The sequence below is a fragment of the Pleurodeles waltl genome, chromosome 7 (genome assembly GCF_031143425.1).
Source record: "Pleurodeles waltl isolate 20211129_DDA chromosome 7, aPleWal1.hap1.20221129, whole genome shotgun sequence".
NCBI lineage: Eukaryota > Metazoa > Chordata > Amphibia > Caudata > Salamandridae > Pleurodeles > Pleurodeles waltl.
Genome location: NC_090446.1, coordinates 1,373,065,121 through 1,373,082,890, shown reverse-complemented (window position 1 = coordinate 1,373,082,890; position 17,770 = coordinate 1,373,065,121). Strand labels below are relative to the sequence as shown.

The following is a 17,770-nucleotide window of genomic DNA, read 5'->3' as shown; positions in this document are numbered from 1 at the left end:
GTAGGCAGGGTCATGATACCGTTGGCGGTCTTGGGACGACCGCCGGGCCGGAGTGCGCAAACTCCAGCCCGGCGGTCATGACCGCCGTGGCGGTCGGAGTGGGGAAGTGGCGGGCGATTGCGGCGGTGACCGCCGCGGTCAGAATGCCATTTTTCTGACCGCCGGTCTGTTCGCGGTCCGACCGCCGCCTCTCCGCCGACCGCCAGGGTCAGAATGAGGGCCTAAGTGTTGTAGAGTGGAGGGGTGCAGAGTAGAGGGGTGCAGAGTGGAGTACAGTGGTGTAGAGTGGAGAGTTGACTAGAGTGTCATAGAGTTGAGTGGCATTGAGTGTTGTAGAGTGGAGTAGAGTGTTGTGGATGGGAGTGTCGTAGGGTGCAGTGTCATAGAGCAATGTGTCGTAGAGTGGATGGAGTGTCATCGAGTGGAGGGTTGTAGAGTGTCCAGAGTGGAGTAAAATAGCATAGAGAGGCGTGGCACAGAGTAGAATAGGGTGGAGTGCTGTAGAGGAGTAGAGTAGAATAGAGTGGCGTAGAGAGGAATAAAGTGGCATAGACTGGATTAAAGTAGGGTGGCACAAACTGAATTAGAGTGGAATAGAATGGCGTAGAGTAGAGTGGTGTGGAGTGTCATAGAGTGGAGTGTTGTGGAGTAGACTGTCATAGAGTAGAGTTTTGTAGACTTGAGTGTCATAGTGTGGAGTGTAGGGTGGTAGAGTGGAGGGTTATAAAATGTCATGAGTGGAGTAGAGTAGCGTAGAGTGGAGTAGAGTGGTGTGGAGTTGAGTAGGGTGGAGTGTTGTAGAGTGGACTTGAGTAGATAGATGTACAGTGGAGTGGCATAAAGTGGAGTAAAGTGGAATAGAGTGGAAAGAAGTGGAGTAGAGTAGTGTGGCATAGAGTGGAATAGAGTAGCGTAGAGTGGAGTACAGCAACATACGGTGGTGTAGAGTGGAGTGGCGTAGCATATAGTGGATTAAAGTTTTGTATAGAGGAGTAAAATGTCATAGAGTGGAGTAGAAAAAGTGTTGTAGAGTACAGTAGAGTGAGGTGGAGTGTTGTAGGGTGGAGTGTCAGAGTGGAGTGGGATAGAGTGGAGTGTTGTGAAGTGGAGTGTTATAGAGTGGTGTGGAGTAGAATGGAGTGGCATAGTGTAGGGTGGAGTAAGGTGTTGTAGAGTGGAGTGAAGTGTCGTAGTGTTGAGTAGAGTGGTGTAGAGTGGTGTAGAGTAGAGTGGTGTAGTGTCATGAAGTGTCATAGAGTGGAGCAGAGTGGCGTAGAGTGGAGTATAATGTCACAGAGTGCTGTAGAATGGAGTGTCATGGAGTGAAGGAATGTAGAGTGGCGTAGAGTGGCATGGTGTGGCATAGAGCGGAGGGGCATAGAGTGGGGGGTGCGTAGAGTGGAGTAAAGTATCATAAAGTCAAGTGGCGTAGTCTATAGTGGAGTATAGTGTTGAAGAGTGAAGTGGCGTGGAGTCAAGTGGCATAAAATGGAGTGGCATAGAGTATTGAAGAGTGTAGTATTATAGATGGGAGAGCCATAGAGTGGAACAGAGTGGCCTAGAGTTAAGTGGCACACAGTGGTATAGAGTGGTGTAGAGTGCTGTAGAGTGGAGTGGTGTAGAGTGGTGTGGAGTGGCACAGAGTGGAGTTGAGTGGAGTGAAGTGAAGTGAAGTAGAGTGAAGTGACATAACGTGGAGGGGCGTAAAGTGGAGTATAGTACATTGGCGTAGCCTTGAGTGGAGTAAAATCTAGAGTGGAATAGACTGAAGTGAAGTAGAGTAGAATAGTGTAGAGTGGAGTTGAGTAGAGTAGAGTGGAGTGGTGTAGCATAAAGTAGAGTAAAGTGTCATTCAGTGGAATGGAATAGCATGGAGTGTCATAGAGTGGAATGAAGTGGTGTGGAGTGGAGTGGCATAGAGTGTAGTAGAGTGGAGTGGTGTAGAGTGGAATGGTGTAAGTGAAGTGTATTAGAGTGAGACAGAGTAGCATAGAGTTTTGTGGAGTGTAATAGAGTGGCATGGATTAGAATGCCATAGAGTGGTGTAGAGTGTCATACAGTGGAGTAGTGTAGAGTGTTGTGGAGTGGCACTGAGTGGAGTGGGGGGTTGTGCAGTGGTGTAGTGTGCGTAGAATGGAGGGGCGTAGAGTGGAGGAACATAGAGTGGAGTAGAGTGTCACAGAAGGGAGTGGCATAGAGTAGAGTGGAGTAGTGTGTTGTAGAGTAGAGTGGAGTGGCGTAGAGTGGAGTAAAGTGGCATGGAGTGGCGTGGAAGGAGTTACATAGAATGGAGTGGATTAAGTGTTGTAGAATGCCGCAGAGTAGAGTGTAGTAGAATGGAGGAGAATGTTGTAGAGTGGAGAGACCTAGAGTGGAGAAGCAATGAGTGGAGTAGAATGGAGTAGAGTGGTGTGGCATGGAGTGGAGTAGAGTGTTGTAAACTAGAGTACAGTGTCATGGAATGGAGGGTCATAGAGTAGAGAGTAGACTGTCGTAGAGTAGAGTGGAGTATCGTAGAGTGGAGGGTCGTAGAGCATCATGAGTGAAGTCAATAGCATAGAGTGGAGTAGAGTGGCATGGAGTAGAGTAGGGTGGAGTATCAGAGTGGAGTGTCGTAGAGTGGAATAGAGTGGCGTAGGCTGGAGTAGAGTAGTGTGCCGTAGAGTGGAGGAGAGTGGCATACAGTGGAGTACAGTGAGGGAGAGTGGAGTAGAGTGATTTAGAGTGGAGTGGCATAGATTGGAGTGGCATAGAGTGGAGTGGTGTATCATACAGTGGAGTAAAGTTTTGTACAATGGAGTAAAATGTCATAGAGTGGAGTAAAGTGTACTGGAGTGGAGTAGAGTAGAGTGGAGTGGGTTGTTGTAGTGTGGAGTGTTGTGGATTGGATTTGGATCGAGTGGAATGTCAAGAAGTGGAGTAGAGTGGAGGAAATGAAATGAAATGAAATGAAGATTTATAGAGCACTCTCATACCCAAAGGTGTCTAGGCGCTCAGCCAGAAGGAAGAAGTCGAGACCTCTGGAGGAAGATAACAGGTACAGATTAATGATTAAAGAACTATGGGGGTTATTCTAACTTTGGAGGAGTGTTAATCCGTCCCAAAAGTGACGGTAAAGTGACGGATATACCACCAGCCGTATTACGAGTTCCATAGGATATAATGGACTCGTAATACGGCTGGTGGTAAATCCGTCACTTTTCCGTCACTTTTGGGACGGATTAACACCTCCTCCAAAGTTAGAATAACCCCCTATGTTTTTAGTGCCTTTCTGAAGGTCAGTAGATCAGTGTTTCTTTTAATACTGAGGGGCAAGACGTTCCACACTCTAGCAGTGGCAAACCACAAAACTTCTGCCTCCCCACGCAGACCTTTTAAATCTAGGAAACACTGGTTATCTGCTGATGCCAACTGAAGAGGCCTAGCTGGAACGTAGCACAAACATTTTTGTTGAAGATATTCAGGGCCTATGTAATGCAGATACTTGAAGGCGATGCATAAAGCCTTGAAGTCAATTCACTTCCTAGTAGGAAGCCAATGCAGCTGAGCTAAAGATTGTGACACAGATTACTGTTTTCGAAGTCCCAGCAAAAGTCAGTCTGTAGCTAATTAAGAAATCTTTTCTGGGTGTTCATAAACAGGGCATTATAGTAATCTAGTTTTGATACGATGAGAGCAGACACCACGGTTTTCTGCAAACCTGATCGAAAGAAGGGGAGAACCTTCCTGAGCGGTTTCAGAGTAAAGAAAGAGGCAGAGGTAATGTGATTGGTCTGGCCCTCAAAAGACAGTTTGCAATTGAAGAGGACTCCAAGATGTTTTACCTTAGTGACTCGAATAGGGAGGATACCAAACTCCTGAGGTCACCAGCTCAGAGATCAAAAGGAAGAATTAATTCCAAATAATAGGACCTAGGTTTTGGATGAGTTTAACTTTAAGCAGTTCTCACTCATCTATCACCCAATGTGTAGAATGCAATTGTGAAATATGGAAGCAGTAACCTCTGGGTTGCTGGCTACTGATACCACAATTTGGGTGTTGTCTGCACAGGACACTAGCTCAAAGCCAAAAGATGTAATTAAGGTTGCCAGTGGAGTTACGTAAAGATTAAATAAAGTGGGGCTTAGAGCTGAACCCTGTGGGACTCCGTATGGCAGAGAGAAGGGGGAGTGACCTAAACCCATCTAATGCCACTGTCTGCTGTTGTCCAGACAGAAAAGATTTAAGGAGGTAGAATGCTTTGCCTCTGATACCTAATGAAGCAAGACAGTCAAGAAGCAGATTGTGATTGACTGTGTCAAAGGCCACTGAGAGGTCTAGTGAAATCAGAGCTGCATAACATCCCACCCCAAGGATCTGCCTGATTTCCTCAGAGGCCGAAATAATAAAGCTTCTAAAGCCAAACTGAGCATCATCCAGGAGGTATTTTTATTAATGTAAGAGGTGAGTTCTACATTAATGGCTTTTTTCAAAATCTTTGCAGGGAATGGGAGCCATGAAATAGGCAGGTAGTTTTTTTAATCTGTTGTATCCAGACTGGGTTTTTTAATCTATGGTAAAGTGGATGCTTTCTTCCATTCTGTGGGAAATCAGCCAATACTTAACATCTTATTTAAAAAATCAGTAAGAAATGTAGCAGCAGTCTCAGGTACTAACTGCACTATTTTGGGATAACAAGGATCATTGGGGAAACCAGATGTAATGGTCCTTAGCAGCCCTAAGGTTTGAATGATGATTAGAGTAGAGAAGGAGGTGAACAAGATGGAAAGCTCCTTCCCTGAGGGATTTTAGAAGCAGCAGAATCAAAGACTATGGTAATATTGTGGGGGTAGCATTATCTTGTGCAAAATCATGAGGAGAATCTACAACAGTTATACAAACCGAAGGAAGATGGGTAGAGTGGAGTGGCATAGAGTGAAGACTTGTGGAGAGGTGCAAAGTGCGTAGAGTGGCATGGAGTGGCGTACAGTGGAGTGGCATAGAGCAAAGGGGCGCAGAGTGGAGTAAAGTGTCATTGAGTCAAGTGGCGTAGTGTAGAGTGGAGCAAAGTGTCGTAGAGTGGAGGAAAGAGGCATAAAGTGGATTACCATAGAGTGTTGTAGAGTCGAGTGTCATAGAGTGGAGTGTCATAGATTGGACTGGTATAGAGTGGAGTAGAGTGACATAGAGTTAAGGGGCATAGAGTGCTGTAGAGTGGTGTGGGGTGTCATAGAGCAGAGTGGCATAGAGTGGCATATAGTGGAGTGGAGTGGAGTGGAGTGGAGTTGAGTGTCATAGAGTGAAGTGACAGAGTGGAGGGGTGTAAAGTGGAATGTCATAGATTGGCATAGCACAGAGCGGAGTAAAATGCTGTAGAGTGGAGTGGTGTAAAGTGGAGTAGGCTAGAGTGGAGTGGAGTAGAGTGGGGTAAAGTGTTGTGGAGTGGAGTGGAGTGCATAGCGTGGAGTGTCACAGAGTGGAGTAAAGTGGTGTGGGCTGTAGTAGAGTGGAGTGACATACAGTGGCACAAAGTGTCATAGAGGGTTGTAGAGTGGAGTGTTGCAGAGTGGTGTAAAGTGGAGTGTTGCAGAATGGAGTGTCTTAGAGTGGCATGGAGTGGTGTAGAGTGTCGTGGAGTGGAGTGTCGTAAAGTGGCACAGAGTGTCGTAGAGTGAAATGTCATACAGTGGCATAGAGTGGGGTGCCGTAAACTGTTGTAGAGTGGCCTAGAGTGGTGTTGAGTGGAGTGAGGAAGAATGTAATAGAGTAGATTTAAGTGTCATGGAGTGTTCTCTAGTGAAGTGGCGTAGGGTGTCAGATTGATGTAGAATGAAGTGTAGTAGAGTGGCATAAAGTGTCAGAGTGGAGTGTCATAGAGTGCCACTGAGTGTCGTAGAGTGGAGTGTTGTAGAGTGCAGTGTCACAGAATGTTGTAGAGTGGAGTGTTGTAGAGTGTAGAGGTGTAGAGTTGCTGTAGAGTGGAGTGGAGTAGAGTGGAGTGGAGTAGAGAGGAGTAGATTGGCCTAGAGTGAAGTGGTGTAGAGTGTCATAGAGTGATGTGGCATAGAGTGTTGTAGAGTATAGCGGTTTAAAGTGTTGTAGAATGGAGTGGCATAGAGTGTGTAGAGTTGAGTGGCTTAGAGTGGAGTAGGATAGAGTGGAGTGTCACAGAATGGTATAGAGTGGAGTGGCATATAGTGGAGTAGAGTGCAGTTGATGGAAGTGGCGTTGAATGTATTAGAGTATTGTAGAATGGAGTAGAGTAGCGTGTCGTAGTAGTGGCATACAGTGGAGGGGAGTAGAGTGTTGTAGAATGGGTGTCGTAGAGTGAAGTGGTGTAGAGTGGAGTAGGTTGGGCTGGTGTAAAGTGTCATAGAGGGGAGGGCGTAGAGTGGCTTAGAGTGGAGTGAAGTGGAGTGGAGTGTCATAGAGTGGAGTATGCGTGGTGTGGTAGTGCACTGCCATTGCAGACAACACATTTCTGGTTTAAATTACTATTACAATTGCACAAACATACAATTTCACTGATAAAATTATAAAGCACACAAATAATAATGTGTAGAAATGGTATCACCTAGTTTATTGATTCCTCTTAAAATATTTGTTTTGGCACACTTCAGAATTACAAAAAATATGCATCATTTGTGCTTTCCTAATTCTGATGTATTCTAAAATATATGCACAGTTCATTTACAGAGATTTAAATGTTGTTGTGTGATAGAAAAAAGGCCTTTCCTTTCACACCCCCAGATTGTCAGATACATTCTCTCACTTTGAAGTCAGAGAAAAGTAAATACCAAGCTTTTTTGGAAGACAGAGCCTGACATTTGACTTCTATCTTTAAATGCACAGAAAATGTGACAAGATAAGAACAAAATTTAAAGGCCTGTTTACAGAAAGTGAGCACTTGTGGAAGAATATAGTAAAAAGGCTATGCCCCATCGAAGGGACAAAGACATGCTGGACAGCTTAAAACAAATAAAGCAAGCAAATGTGAGTTACAAAACAAAAAGCCAATGCTAAGCAATGTGCGGAATGTATTCTTAGGTCAGCTTTCAGAATGTCCCCAAGAAGTCTTTAGCAATCAGACAGCTGAGTTGTCTGGTAGGTTTCGACCTAAAAAAGATTGTAATACCCATAGTGGACACCGGCTTGCACAATTATTCAATGTGTGTGACATTTTGACATAGAAAATTACTATTGAGGAACTACAATCCACATGAACTACATAATGGAGTCAATTGCACAGTGTAATCATCCGCAATATTCTGTAGCCCTGAACGGATCTCATTAACATTTGCAACCGACAGCAATAGGCAGATGCTTAGAAGGGCAGCTCGTTTCTAATATGCAATTTGTAACACAATCTGTTCAGAATTGGATGAGGCTGAAAATCATTGGGCTGCTATTAGAGGAAACGGGCTTGGAGCAGGGAGCTGGTGGTCCTGTGGCAGTGATGGCAGAGTTTGGTGAGCCTTCGAGTTCGGTATGTGTAGAGTCTAGAGATGCTGTGACTGGATGATGCCAGATCTGGGGAAAAGAGGCTCGGGGAGAGGGGATAACATCAGTGCAGCAGGTGCAGTGACATCGGACCTCAGGGTTGTGAAGGCTCCACTTCACTGCAGTGTTTAATTTGTAAAAAAAAAAAAAAAAGTGCCGGTGCCCAAAGCCCTCCTCTTAAACACGCGGCTGCTGCTATCAAATGTGCGAACACGGAATACTGAGGAGGTGTAATCCTGAATCCATCTTGGGCCTCTTCAATCGATATAAAGCCACTCCCTGCCCCTTCAGCTCACTCTTGCAGCTTTCTACTTTCTCCCATTGTGACTCTTTCGTTTTTCTCTTCCTCCGTCTTTCCCCTATGTGTCTTTTGCTCACAGTAAATGCTTGAGGCAGAAACATGTGTTGGTCCTCAAAAATAAAAACAACAGGCACAAATTAAGCACTGCTTCACTATAATTATTGCTTCTTTTACTACCTGCCAGACACGGATTGAACCAGGCTATGCCACTGCTGGTGAGGCTTGTTTGGGGATGGAGGAGGACACACATGTGGTTCTTCAAATGGAAAAGCTACTGTAATTTTGAGAATTACCTTATGTGCCATGAGATAACCACGGATGCTTTCATTTCTTCTTCTAGGTCTGACGAACACTTATATGGAGGCTCTCTGGCATCCCTGGTGAAGTAAGAACCCTTTCTTTGTGTTGCATTACCAAGGTTTGGGGGTCCCATATAAACCTCTCTACCTCAACCCTCTTGCAGCTTAGTGCCCAATCCCTTGACATCTAACTCCTGTCCTATTCCCCTGTTCCCTGATTCCCACAGCCACTCTCCTCGGCCTACAGCTCTGCAGTCTACCCCTGACACTCTAGTACAGCCATCTGTCTGACTTTCTGCTGCCCCTCCCGTCGCTGCAAGCCGCCCCGTACTTTAGTGTGCAACGACTCACTGGAAGGGTACCCGGGTTATTGCACAACCTCCTGAGCCCAGTGTAGCCTCTCTCTCTGTCCCCGGTGTTCATTCTCCTCAACACTGGTTGCGCCACCTTCCCCAACGGCAGAGTAAATGGGAGGAGAGTTGCATTGGATGTGCTCAGCTCAGGGAGTGATATGTCGGCGCGCAAATAATACGGTGAGGAAAAAGTACACGCCCTGATCTATCAATCCCTGCACTGAGCACATCCGATGCAACTCTCCTCTCATTAACCTGCCTCTGTAGACTATTTCCATTCTTCTCCTGTGATTGTACACTTCCTTTCTCCCGCCATTTCCTCCAGGGCCTTCAGGTGGCGCTGTCGCTTCTCTATCTACATGGTATGATCTCTGCTCCTCCCTGGCCCGCCCTCTGCTTCTGTATTTGAGCCCAACCTGCACGTGTTGTTTTGACTGTTTCTTTGACTGCCGTGATTTTATTAGCTGAAATTTTAAAAATAAAACATTGAAAAAGCGAAAGTTTGAAAATAAAAGTTAGAAAAAACATTTCTAAAGGCAAAAGTTTAAAGCTTTTTAACAAAGTGTGATTTAGGAATTAAAAGCAAATGGCAGGTGATAGAGCGGGTTAGGGTTGAGGCTATGTTTAAGTTTAGGGTTTAGGAGTAGTGTTTAGGGTAGGCTAGGGTTCTGGCGGATCGACGTTATGGCTACAGATGGGCTTAGGTTCAGTGCTGGGTTAGGCTCAGGTTAGGGATCACGTTAGTGATAGAGCGGAGCGTGGTAACAATTTACCTGCGTTCGGACGCTCTTTAGGTCGATGAATCTTTTGACTAAGTGGAAACTCTCTGTACTATTAATCGAACAGTCTCATCAAATCGATAATCAATAACGAACATAAGCAACACCTTGAACAACATAACACTTAACGATTAATCCAGAATACATTTCGGCGAACCCTGACCTTTCAGCCAGGAATAACCACACCAGTTTATTGCAAAGTTAGTGAATTTATTTCCCTAGATTAACAAAGCTAGCACGATATAAATGTGTCTCAACACTAAATGATAAACATAAATGAACATTAATAGCTGTCCATAACGTCGAAACAAGTGTAATCTATGTAGCATTTGAATCACAAGGCATTCGATAGTGGCAATGCAAAGCACTAATACGATAATCTGCAATGGGCTAATTGCGTACATTTAGTCAGCATAACAAGATCTCAAATTGCATCGTGCGACATATGGAATCCTCGTCTAACCTCAAATTAGCATCAGCATGTGGGAATTCATGCAAAAACAATTTAGCAACATCAATTTAGAAAACTCCTAGCTAGGGTCCTTATCAAAATCAGCAGTCGGTTACCTAAAAGGAACACAATGCAATTTTACAATTTCCTTTCATATTTACCAATTCCAATCAGCAATCAATGAATTCTTCGTCTCACAGGTATCGTTTCTCGATCAGCATGGGATGGAACAAAGGGGCAGGGGTGAACGGGGCAATTGCCTCACGGCGGCAAAGTAAGGCTACTACTTCATGCAAAGGGGCAAATCAAAGTTAAAGTCTCTAGGGCAAGAATCATTAAAGTCTCTTTCTCTCGACTAGAGAAAGCATCAAAGTCTCTCAAAATGGCGTCGCAGCAAAATGGGTCATAGTAGCTACGAAGTCAAAATGGCGGGATGTCCGAAGATAGAGAGAGCTTTCCTCTCGTGCACCTGGGTTTTATAGACAACAGTTCAAGTCCAGTAGGGTCTCCATTGGAGGGTTCATAGGTTAGCTTCAAATTGACCAATCAAAAACGACAGTTCTCAAGCTTTTACTTAAGCATACATTATCCTTGGAGATGGGTACGCAAGTTGCAACATTGTTTCTCCATTAGCTTACTCTCAGAGCCTCCATTGTCCGCACCTGCAAGCCGACCTTGAATTAAGGAGAAAATATGCCATGCTGGCACCAACTTTAAGATAAGCATGTGAACAGTCTCTGTGGAAAAGCACAGCTTCAAGCAGAAATACACGTTTAATAGCACAGTGGAAAAATACGAACATTTAAACCGTGAGACCAGGCAACTAGGCCAAAGCCTCCGCTAAAGTAATGCTAAGCTAAGGCATTTCAAATGAGCAAATCGTAGCACACGTTTATGATTATGTCGGATCAGTGCAATTCTAATACACCACGTTATATGAAGCACGCATATAAATGTTGGCAAACTACTCTGAGGGCACATTTTGTCCCCGTACAATCTTTATTAATTCGGTTAATGCCACACACGATTATATCAGCACTACGTTTATGCGTTAATAAATCAAAACCTTCATTTTCTGCTTCATCAATCCCTCCTCTGATGACTACTTGTCATCACACAAATTTAGCCCACAAATTTTATCCCATTAAAATTCTGTCAGCTCCCTTTTCCTTTTAGTTCCCCTAGTTTGCGCTTTGTATTCTTCTGCCATTCTTTTCATTATTTTCTCCTCCTTTCTTCTTTTAATTCTTTCCATAATCATTATTATTCCCCTTTTTATTCCCCAAATTCCAAATACACAAATTATTATTATTAATATTCCTTCTATTATTTTCAATAATATTCCATTCCATATTCCCCCAATCCAATGTCCCACTGAAGCAAGTCCCTTTCCAACCTTTTCCCACACTCCTGGTTCTTTCAGTTCTTTCAAATCTGCACTTTCTTTTGTTAGATTAGCAAGCATAGTTTTAATCTTCACACTATTATCAGGTATATAGGTGCAGCAGTGACGTTCACCAATCATTTTGCAAACGCCTCCATCCTTTGCTAAAAGAATGTCTAAAGCAAGCCTATTTTGAAGAGTCATAGCTCTTTCCGCTGCAAGTTCAGCATCCATCAGGATTATAGCACCTGAAAACTTTGTCAACATGTTATCCACTATAGTAGACAACTTTCTTATTTTGATGGAATTCAGCACAACTCCTAATGAAGGAATCATGGCTCCAAATATATCACCTACCACAGCAGCTGCGGTCTCTCTTTTCTGGATACGATGGGATCCAGGTGTCTTTTCAATCATCGATATGTCATCCAGCTGATAAACCTTTGGAAACACTATACCCAAATAACATCTTCCCCACCATCCCTTTGGAAGACGATAATAGGCATTATGCCCACAAATGTAATACACCCCTGGAATGACAGGGTCAAGTCCGTCCATCATGAATGTCCATTTGGCCTTAAAGATAAACGTATGTTTGCATTCACTCGCTCCTACAAAAATATTATCATAGTAAGATTCACCTCGATATATACAAAAGTTTCCTACATGCCAAGCATCTAAAGCAATTTTCCCTTGTGTCTTTATAGCAGCAAAGTCATAGTTATCTACTGAAGTCCTCTTATGTAGTTCTTTTTCTAATTTCGCCTTCATTTGAGCCCTTCTATCATCTGTGCGATCTAAAAAGCTTATTTCTACAGCAGAGACGGAGCAAGTAAGGTTCTCCCTATGAGCATGAGCCGTTTCAAAAGGTTGCATTGGCTCGAAAAAGTCCCTCATAATTTTGTAATCCCAATATTTTGCAGTCTCGCTTAGCTGCGCTATTATAGGAACATAAGCAAAGGTAACATCATAATTTGAGAAAAAATACTGTATGTTAGATTGACCATAAAACCTAGACATTACTATACTACATGTAATCCCATATGTAAGGGGCATGTGGTGATAAGTCACCCCTTCCTTTACTGATGTCGGTATCTGGGTACACACATAACAATCTTTCGCATCCATAGTCTCAACATACTCTGTTAATAAGCGATAGAAAACGTTATACGAAAGCTCTTTCTTATCATGCAAGAGCCTCTCATCCATTGCTAGTCTTTTCAATGGTGTTAGTTCAGTGACAGTAACAGGAACAATAGTAGAAGCAGCAATAATTTCCTTCTCACCCTTCCCATGCATTCCAAATACAATTGCCATTATTATTAGTACACATGTTAGTACCAAGCCTATACACACGTATTTACAATATTTCTTTCTATTATTCTGCATAGCGTACCCGGGCATGATCTGTATAGAATCAGAGAGCTAGAAGCACTTATAAATGAAACTACTTAGCAATTCAGTTACAAAGCTGAACGAGCATAATGTTCACACCGTCTTCTTCAAAAGGCCAGTCACTTATCGGTTAGCAGCATTTGTCTCAATTCGGTTTAACAATGTCTCAGCTGGTTGTTTGTCTCACGTTAGATTGCAGCAAGCAATACCACTTACTACCGTTTCAATCAACAGAGTCTATGAAACTTTTCTTTTCTATTGGTATCTCTTCTTCTTCTTCGTTCTCGATGCTTAGAGATACAAACTCATCAGTCCAATCATCATTTACCGCATATGCCCATTCAGGACCGGAATACCTCTTGTTTGGTATCCTTTTCCTCTTCAATTTTGCTTCTCTCTTTGATTCTGCTTCGCTGGCACTCTCTTCCTTCGCCAAGTCCTTTTCCTCACTTGACGATTGTTTCACGACAGTCACTTCCTTTCTTTTCTCTTTCACTTTCGGCCTTCCTCCTTCGTTCAAACCTTCTTTACCCTTTTCTTTTATCGGTGATATACTTAGTCTTCTTTTTGCACCGTGTCCATTTGATGGACCTGCGATCTTTTCTGTAGAGGTTTGAGCTCTTTCGTTCTGTTCTTCTTGGTTCCCACCTTCAGGGGAATCAGTCACGTTTCCCTTTTCTTTTTCTGTATCGTCTGTTTCTGGGAAAGCCCCCTTCTGCTCAGGCTCTCCTGCTTTTTCACTCTCTTCGAGCCCTTCGTCACCGTTACTTTCTTCAGGCTCTGTATCACTTTCAGCTGCTTCAGGTTCCTTGTCACCTTCAGCTGCTTCAGGCTTTTTGCTACCCTCAGCTGCTTCAGGCTCTTTGTCACCTGCAGCTTCGTCGTCGCTGTCTGAACTTTCTCCTTGGTCTTCCCCAAGTGAGTCGGACTCTTCGTTCTCCAATAATATCTCTTTTTCTCCTGCTGTTGCTTGTTCGCTTTCAGTTCGCTTTTGTTCTGTCTCAACACTCGGCACCGTTTTATCAGGCACTGGTAGTTTCAGCGCTTCAACTTCCTCATCTGTGGGACACAGCACCTTCTTTGTATGACTGGCGTGAATCCAGTTGGGAACCCCCGCACACTTCACAGCGGTAGTTGTCGTCAGGATCACTTGGAAAGGGCCTTTCCAACGGGGTTCCAGACACGACTTCCTCACGTGCTTCTTTATCACGACCCAGTCACCTGCTTTCAGTGCGTGTCCTGGACCTTGGATCGGTGGCAAGGTGGTCGCCTCCACCTGGTGAGAGAAAGAGCGAACCACGTCAGCCAGACCTTTGCAGTAGTCTAACACCATATCATCTGTAATATTCAAAAGCATGTTTGCAGGAACTGCAGGAAGTCTCATAGCCCTGCCCATGAGAATTTCGTGCGGAGACAATCCAGTTTTTCTATCCGGAGTGTTTCTCATTGACATTAGCACTAAGGGCAATGCGTCAGGCCATTTCAAATTTGTTGATGCACATATTTTTGCCATTCTCGACTTCAGCGTACCATTCATCTGCTCCACCAGTCCTGATGCTTCAGGGCGATAGCTACAGTGCAGCTTTTGCTCAATGTTCAGTGCTTCGCAAAGTAACTTCATCACCTCGTTATTGAAGTGACTTCCCCTATCTGATTCTAAAGAGATCGGGAATCCGAAACGTGGTATTAACTCCCTCAATAATAGCTTGGCAACTGTAAGACTGTCATTTCTACGTGTTGGGTATGCCTCAATCCAATGACTAAAAATACACACAACCACCAACACATATCTTAAACCTCCATGCACAGGCATCTCAATGAAGTCCATCTGCATACGACTAAAAGGACCGCTTGCCCTACCAATGTGGCTCGCATTCACAACTGTTCCCTTTCCTGGGTTCATCTGTTGGCAAGTGACACATCGATGGCAAACTGCTTCTGCAGCTTGACGAAATCTGGGGTTAAACCAATCAGTTTTGAACAATCTTATCATGGCATCTCTCCCTAGGTGAGCTTGCCCATGATAGAACCGCGCAAGCTGTGATAAGAGACTATTTGGCAGAACAAGTTTTCCCTCATGTGAAACCCATAGCTCGTCTTGTCTCTTTAAACATTGTGATTTAATCCAGGAATCTCTTTCATCCTCCCTGACATTACTTTGTAGTGCTTTTAGTTCTTCTATTGTATCTACGACCTTCAAGGCAAATGCTTCGGCTGGTTCGAGTTCTGGTTCACTTATTGTATTCCAATCATCCCTTAACAATATACTGTTCAAGGCACAAAATCTTGCGACTTGATCTGCATAGGCGTTTCCCAGAGACACATAGTCCTGTCCTTTCGTGTGAGCACTGCACTTTACCACTGCAACTTCAGCTGGCACTTGAATGGCATGTAACAACTCCCTTATTCTCTCCCCATTTTTCACTGGGGATCCTGAAGAAGTCAGGAAACCTCTCTGTGACCACAGTTGTCCGAAGTCATGCACAATCCCAAACCCGTATTGACTATCAGTGTAAATGGTGACTTTCATCAATGCAGACAGTTGACATGCTCTAGTAAGGGCTACAAGTTCTGCTACTTGTGCAGAATAGACTCCTTGGAGCCATCCCGCTTCCAAGACCCCTGTCACAGTACATACAGCATATCCTGCTTTCAAAATTCCCACCCCATCTCTTAGACATGAACCATCAACAAAAAGAATTTGGTCATTTTCATCAAGTTTTGTATCCTTGATATCCGGTCGGGGTTTTGTGCAAAATTCAGTCACCTGAAGGCAATCATGCTCGACGTATTCAGCGTTCTCAATTTCAGCATGTTCTCCAGGAAGCAAGGTAGCTGGATTCAACGTAGTGCACCTTTTCAGCTGCACATTCGGTGAGCCCAGAATAGTCGTTTCATACCTTGTGAGTCTTGCTCCAGTCATGTGCTGCGTTCGGGAGCGGGTCAAAAGTATCTCAACTGAGTGAGGGACCATGACTGTTACTGAGTGTCCCATCACTATTCCTTCACTCTGAGTGAGGCTGATACCAACTGCTGCTACGGCGCGCAAACACCCTGGGAGTGCTGCTGCAACCGGATCCAGAGTAGCTGAAAAATACGCTACTGGTCTGTTTACGCCACCATGGGCTTGAGTCAAGACAGACAAAGAGCATGCATCACGTTCATGGCAAAACAATGTGAAAGGCTTCGTGTAATCAGGCATACCTAAAGCTGGAGCCCTGCACATGCACTCCTTTAATTCAACAAAAGCATCCATCTCATCCCCTTTCAGTTCGATCTGATCCAAGGCATCCTTCTGGGTCAATTTCAGTAGAGGCTTTGCTAGAGACGAGAAGTTGGGAATCCACTGGCGACAGTATCCCACCATTCCCAAAAACTTCCTCACCTCCTTCCTTGTCTTTGGTGGACTCATTTGAAGTACACTGGTAATTCTTTCCTTCATTATTTTCCGTGACCCTTTCTCTATCTGATGACCCAAGTATTTCACTTTCTTCTGACAGAACTGCAGTTTGGAAGGAGACACCTTGTGTCCATTCCCTCCCAAATGGTTCAACAGAGCAATGGTATCGGCTGTGCAGCCACTTTCCGTTTTTGATGCAACCAGTAAGTCATCAATGTACTGTACTAGGGTTGACTCGAATGGCAATTCTAACTCTTCCAAGTCTTTCTTTAGAACCTGATTGAATATGGACGGTGACTCAGAGAACCCTTGAGGAATTCGACACCAACTGTATACTCTGTCTAGGAATTTGAAACAAAAGAGGAATTGGCTGTCCTCATGAAGAGGCACAGAAAAGAATGCTTGTGACAAATCGATGACTGAGAACCACTCAGCTTCGCAAGGGATCTGAAACATTATCACAGCCGGATTCGGTACGATAGGGCAGCACTTTATTATGATGTCATTTATTTTCCTCAAATCCTGTACAAGTCGGACTTTCCCACTTGGCTTTATTAGTCCCATTATCGGTGAATTACATGGGCTGCTTAATACTTCTTTCAGTACTCCCTGCTTCACGAACTCGTCAATAAGTTGGGCAACTTTCATGAGGGTATCTTGTGGCATGTGGTATTGTGGGGTCTGGGGAAAGATTGCATTGGGCTTTACCATCACTTTTACTGGTTCTACTCCTTTCATCAATCCCACCTCTTTCCCTGTCATGTCCCACACTTCCTTTCCGACTGTTTCCCGTAATTCTGCTGGGATATCTTCTTCAGTTATCATTGGTAAAAGACAAATCAGAGGATACTCTTCGTCAACTGTTTCTATCTCATCACCCCCTTCACTGTCTCCTTCTTCCCCATCACTGCTCGTCTGTATTGTTATCCCCTCGTTCGAGCACATTATCGAACAACCCAACTTGCACAATAGGTCTCTTCCTAACAGTGCAATCGGGCTTGAGTCACATACTACAAACTGATGTACCCCTTGATAGTTACCAATGTTGACTGGTATCGGATCTGTTATTGGGTTCGTCAGATGCCTGTTTGCTACTCCCACCACTTGAACTGTCCTCCCTGAGAATGGCAAATTTGGTACTTCACTGCTCTTAACAGTTGAACGTGTGGCTCCCGTGTCAACCAAGAATGAAACACGATGACCCATTACTCTTCCTTCTACGTACGGACCCTTTTGATCAACTTCTAGGGATGCCGCAAGCACACAATCTCCTTCCTCTTCTGAGCTTTCACTCTCCCATACATTGTTTATTCCATTCTCACTGTGTAATGGGAACTGTTGTACTGTGCCGTTTGTGCTCATTACCTGACCCGTTACCTGTGGAGGAACCATCATTTGCTGCTGACTCATTGGTGCCAAAGGTATTTGCATTTGCTGATTAGGTACCATAGGTAACTGCTGTTGCATCGGCTGCATTTGCGTCATCTGCACACGGGGCATCTGCATCTGCTGCGGCTGCATAGGTTGTAATCCCTGCAATTGATTTATAGTCTGAAAGTTTGGGTTTAGACCTCTCATTTTCGGTCCTCTCATTGTCTGAAATGCATTGACATCATTGTTTTGCTGACCAACACCTACACCTGCACCTGCACCTTCCTGCACCACCATTGGGCACTCGCGTTTCCAATGACCTACGTTTCCGCACGCGTGACACGGCATCACTTTCTTCATTGCCTGCACACCTGTCACAACAGTGTTCAAATCCGGACCATTATTCACAAAACCTCCTCTGCCTCTGCCTCTGCCCTGTGGCTGAAACGCCATGTTTCCTTGCAACTGCGGCTGCGGTTGCTGAAACACCATGTTTCCCTGCAACTGCGGCTGCTGTTGCGGTACCTGCTGTTGGAACCCTTGCATCCCTGGCAACCC

The 17,770-nt window shown here is 44.4% G+C and overlaps 1 protein-coding gene across 1 annotated transcript in view; it reads left to right on the top strand.

Moving 5' to 3' along the window:
- The window catches only part of LOC138247410 (tubby protein homolog), a 186,095-nt gene that overhangs the window by 64,876 nt on the left and 103,449 nt on the right, over positions 1-17,770 (top strand). Inside the window, exon 3 of the mRNA XM_069202048.1 lies at positions 8,121-8,165. Within this exon, the coding sequence (XP_069058149.1) occupies positions 8,121-8,165 (45 nt within the window). The remainder of the gene's footprint in view (positions 1-8,120; positions 8,166-17,770) is intronic.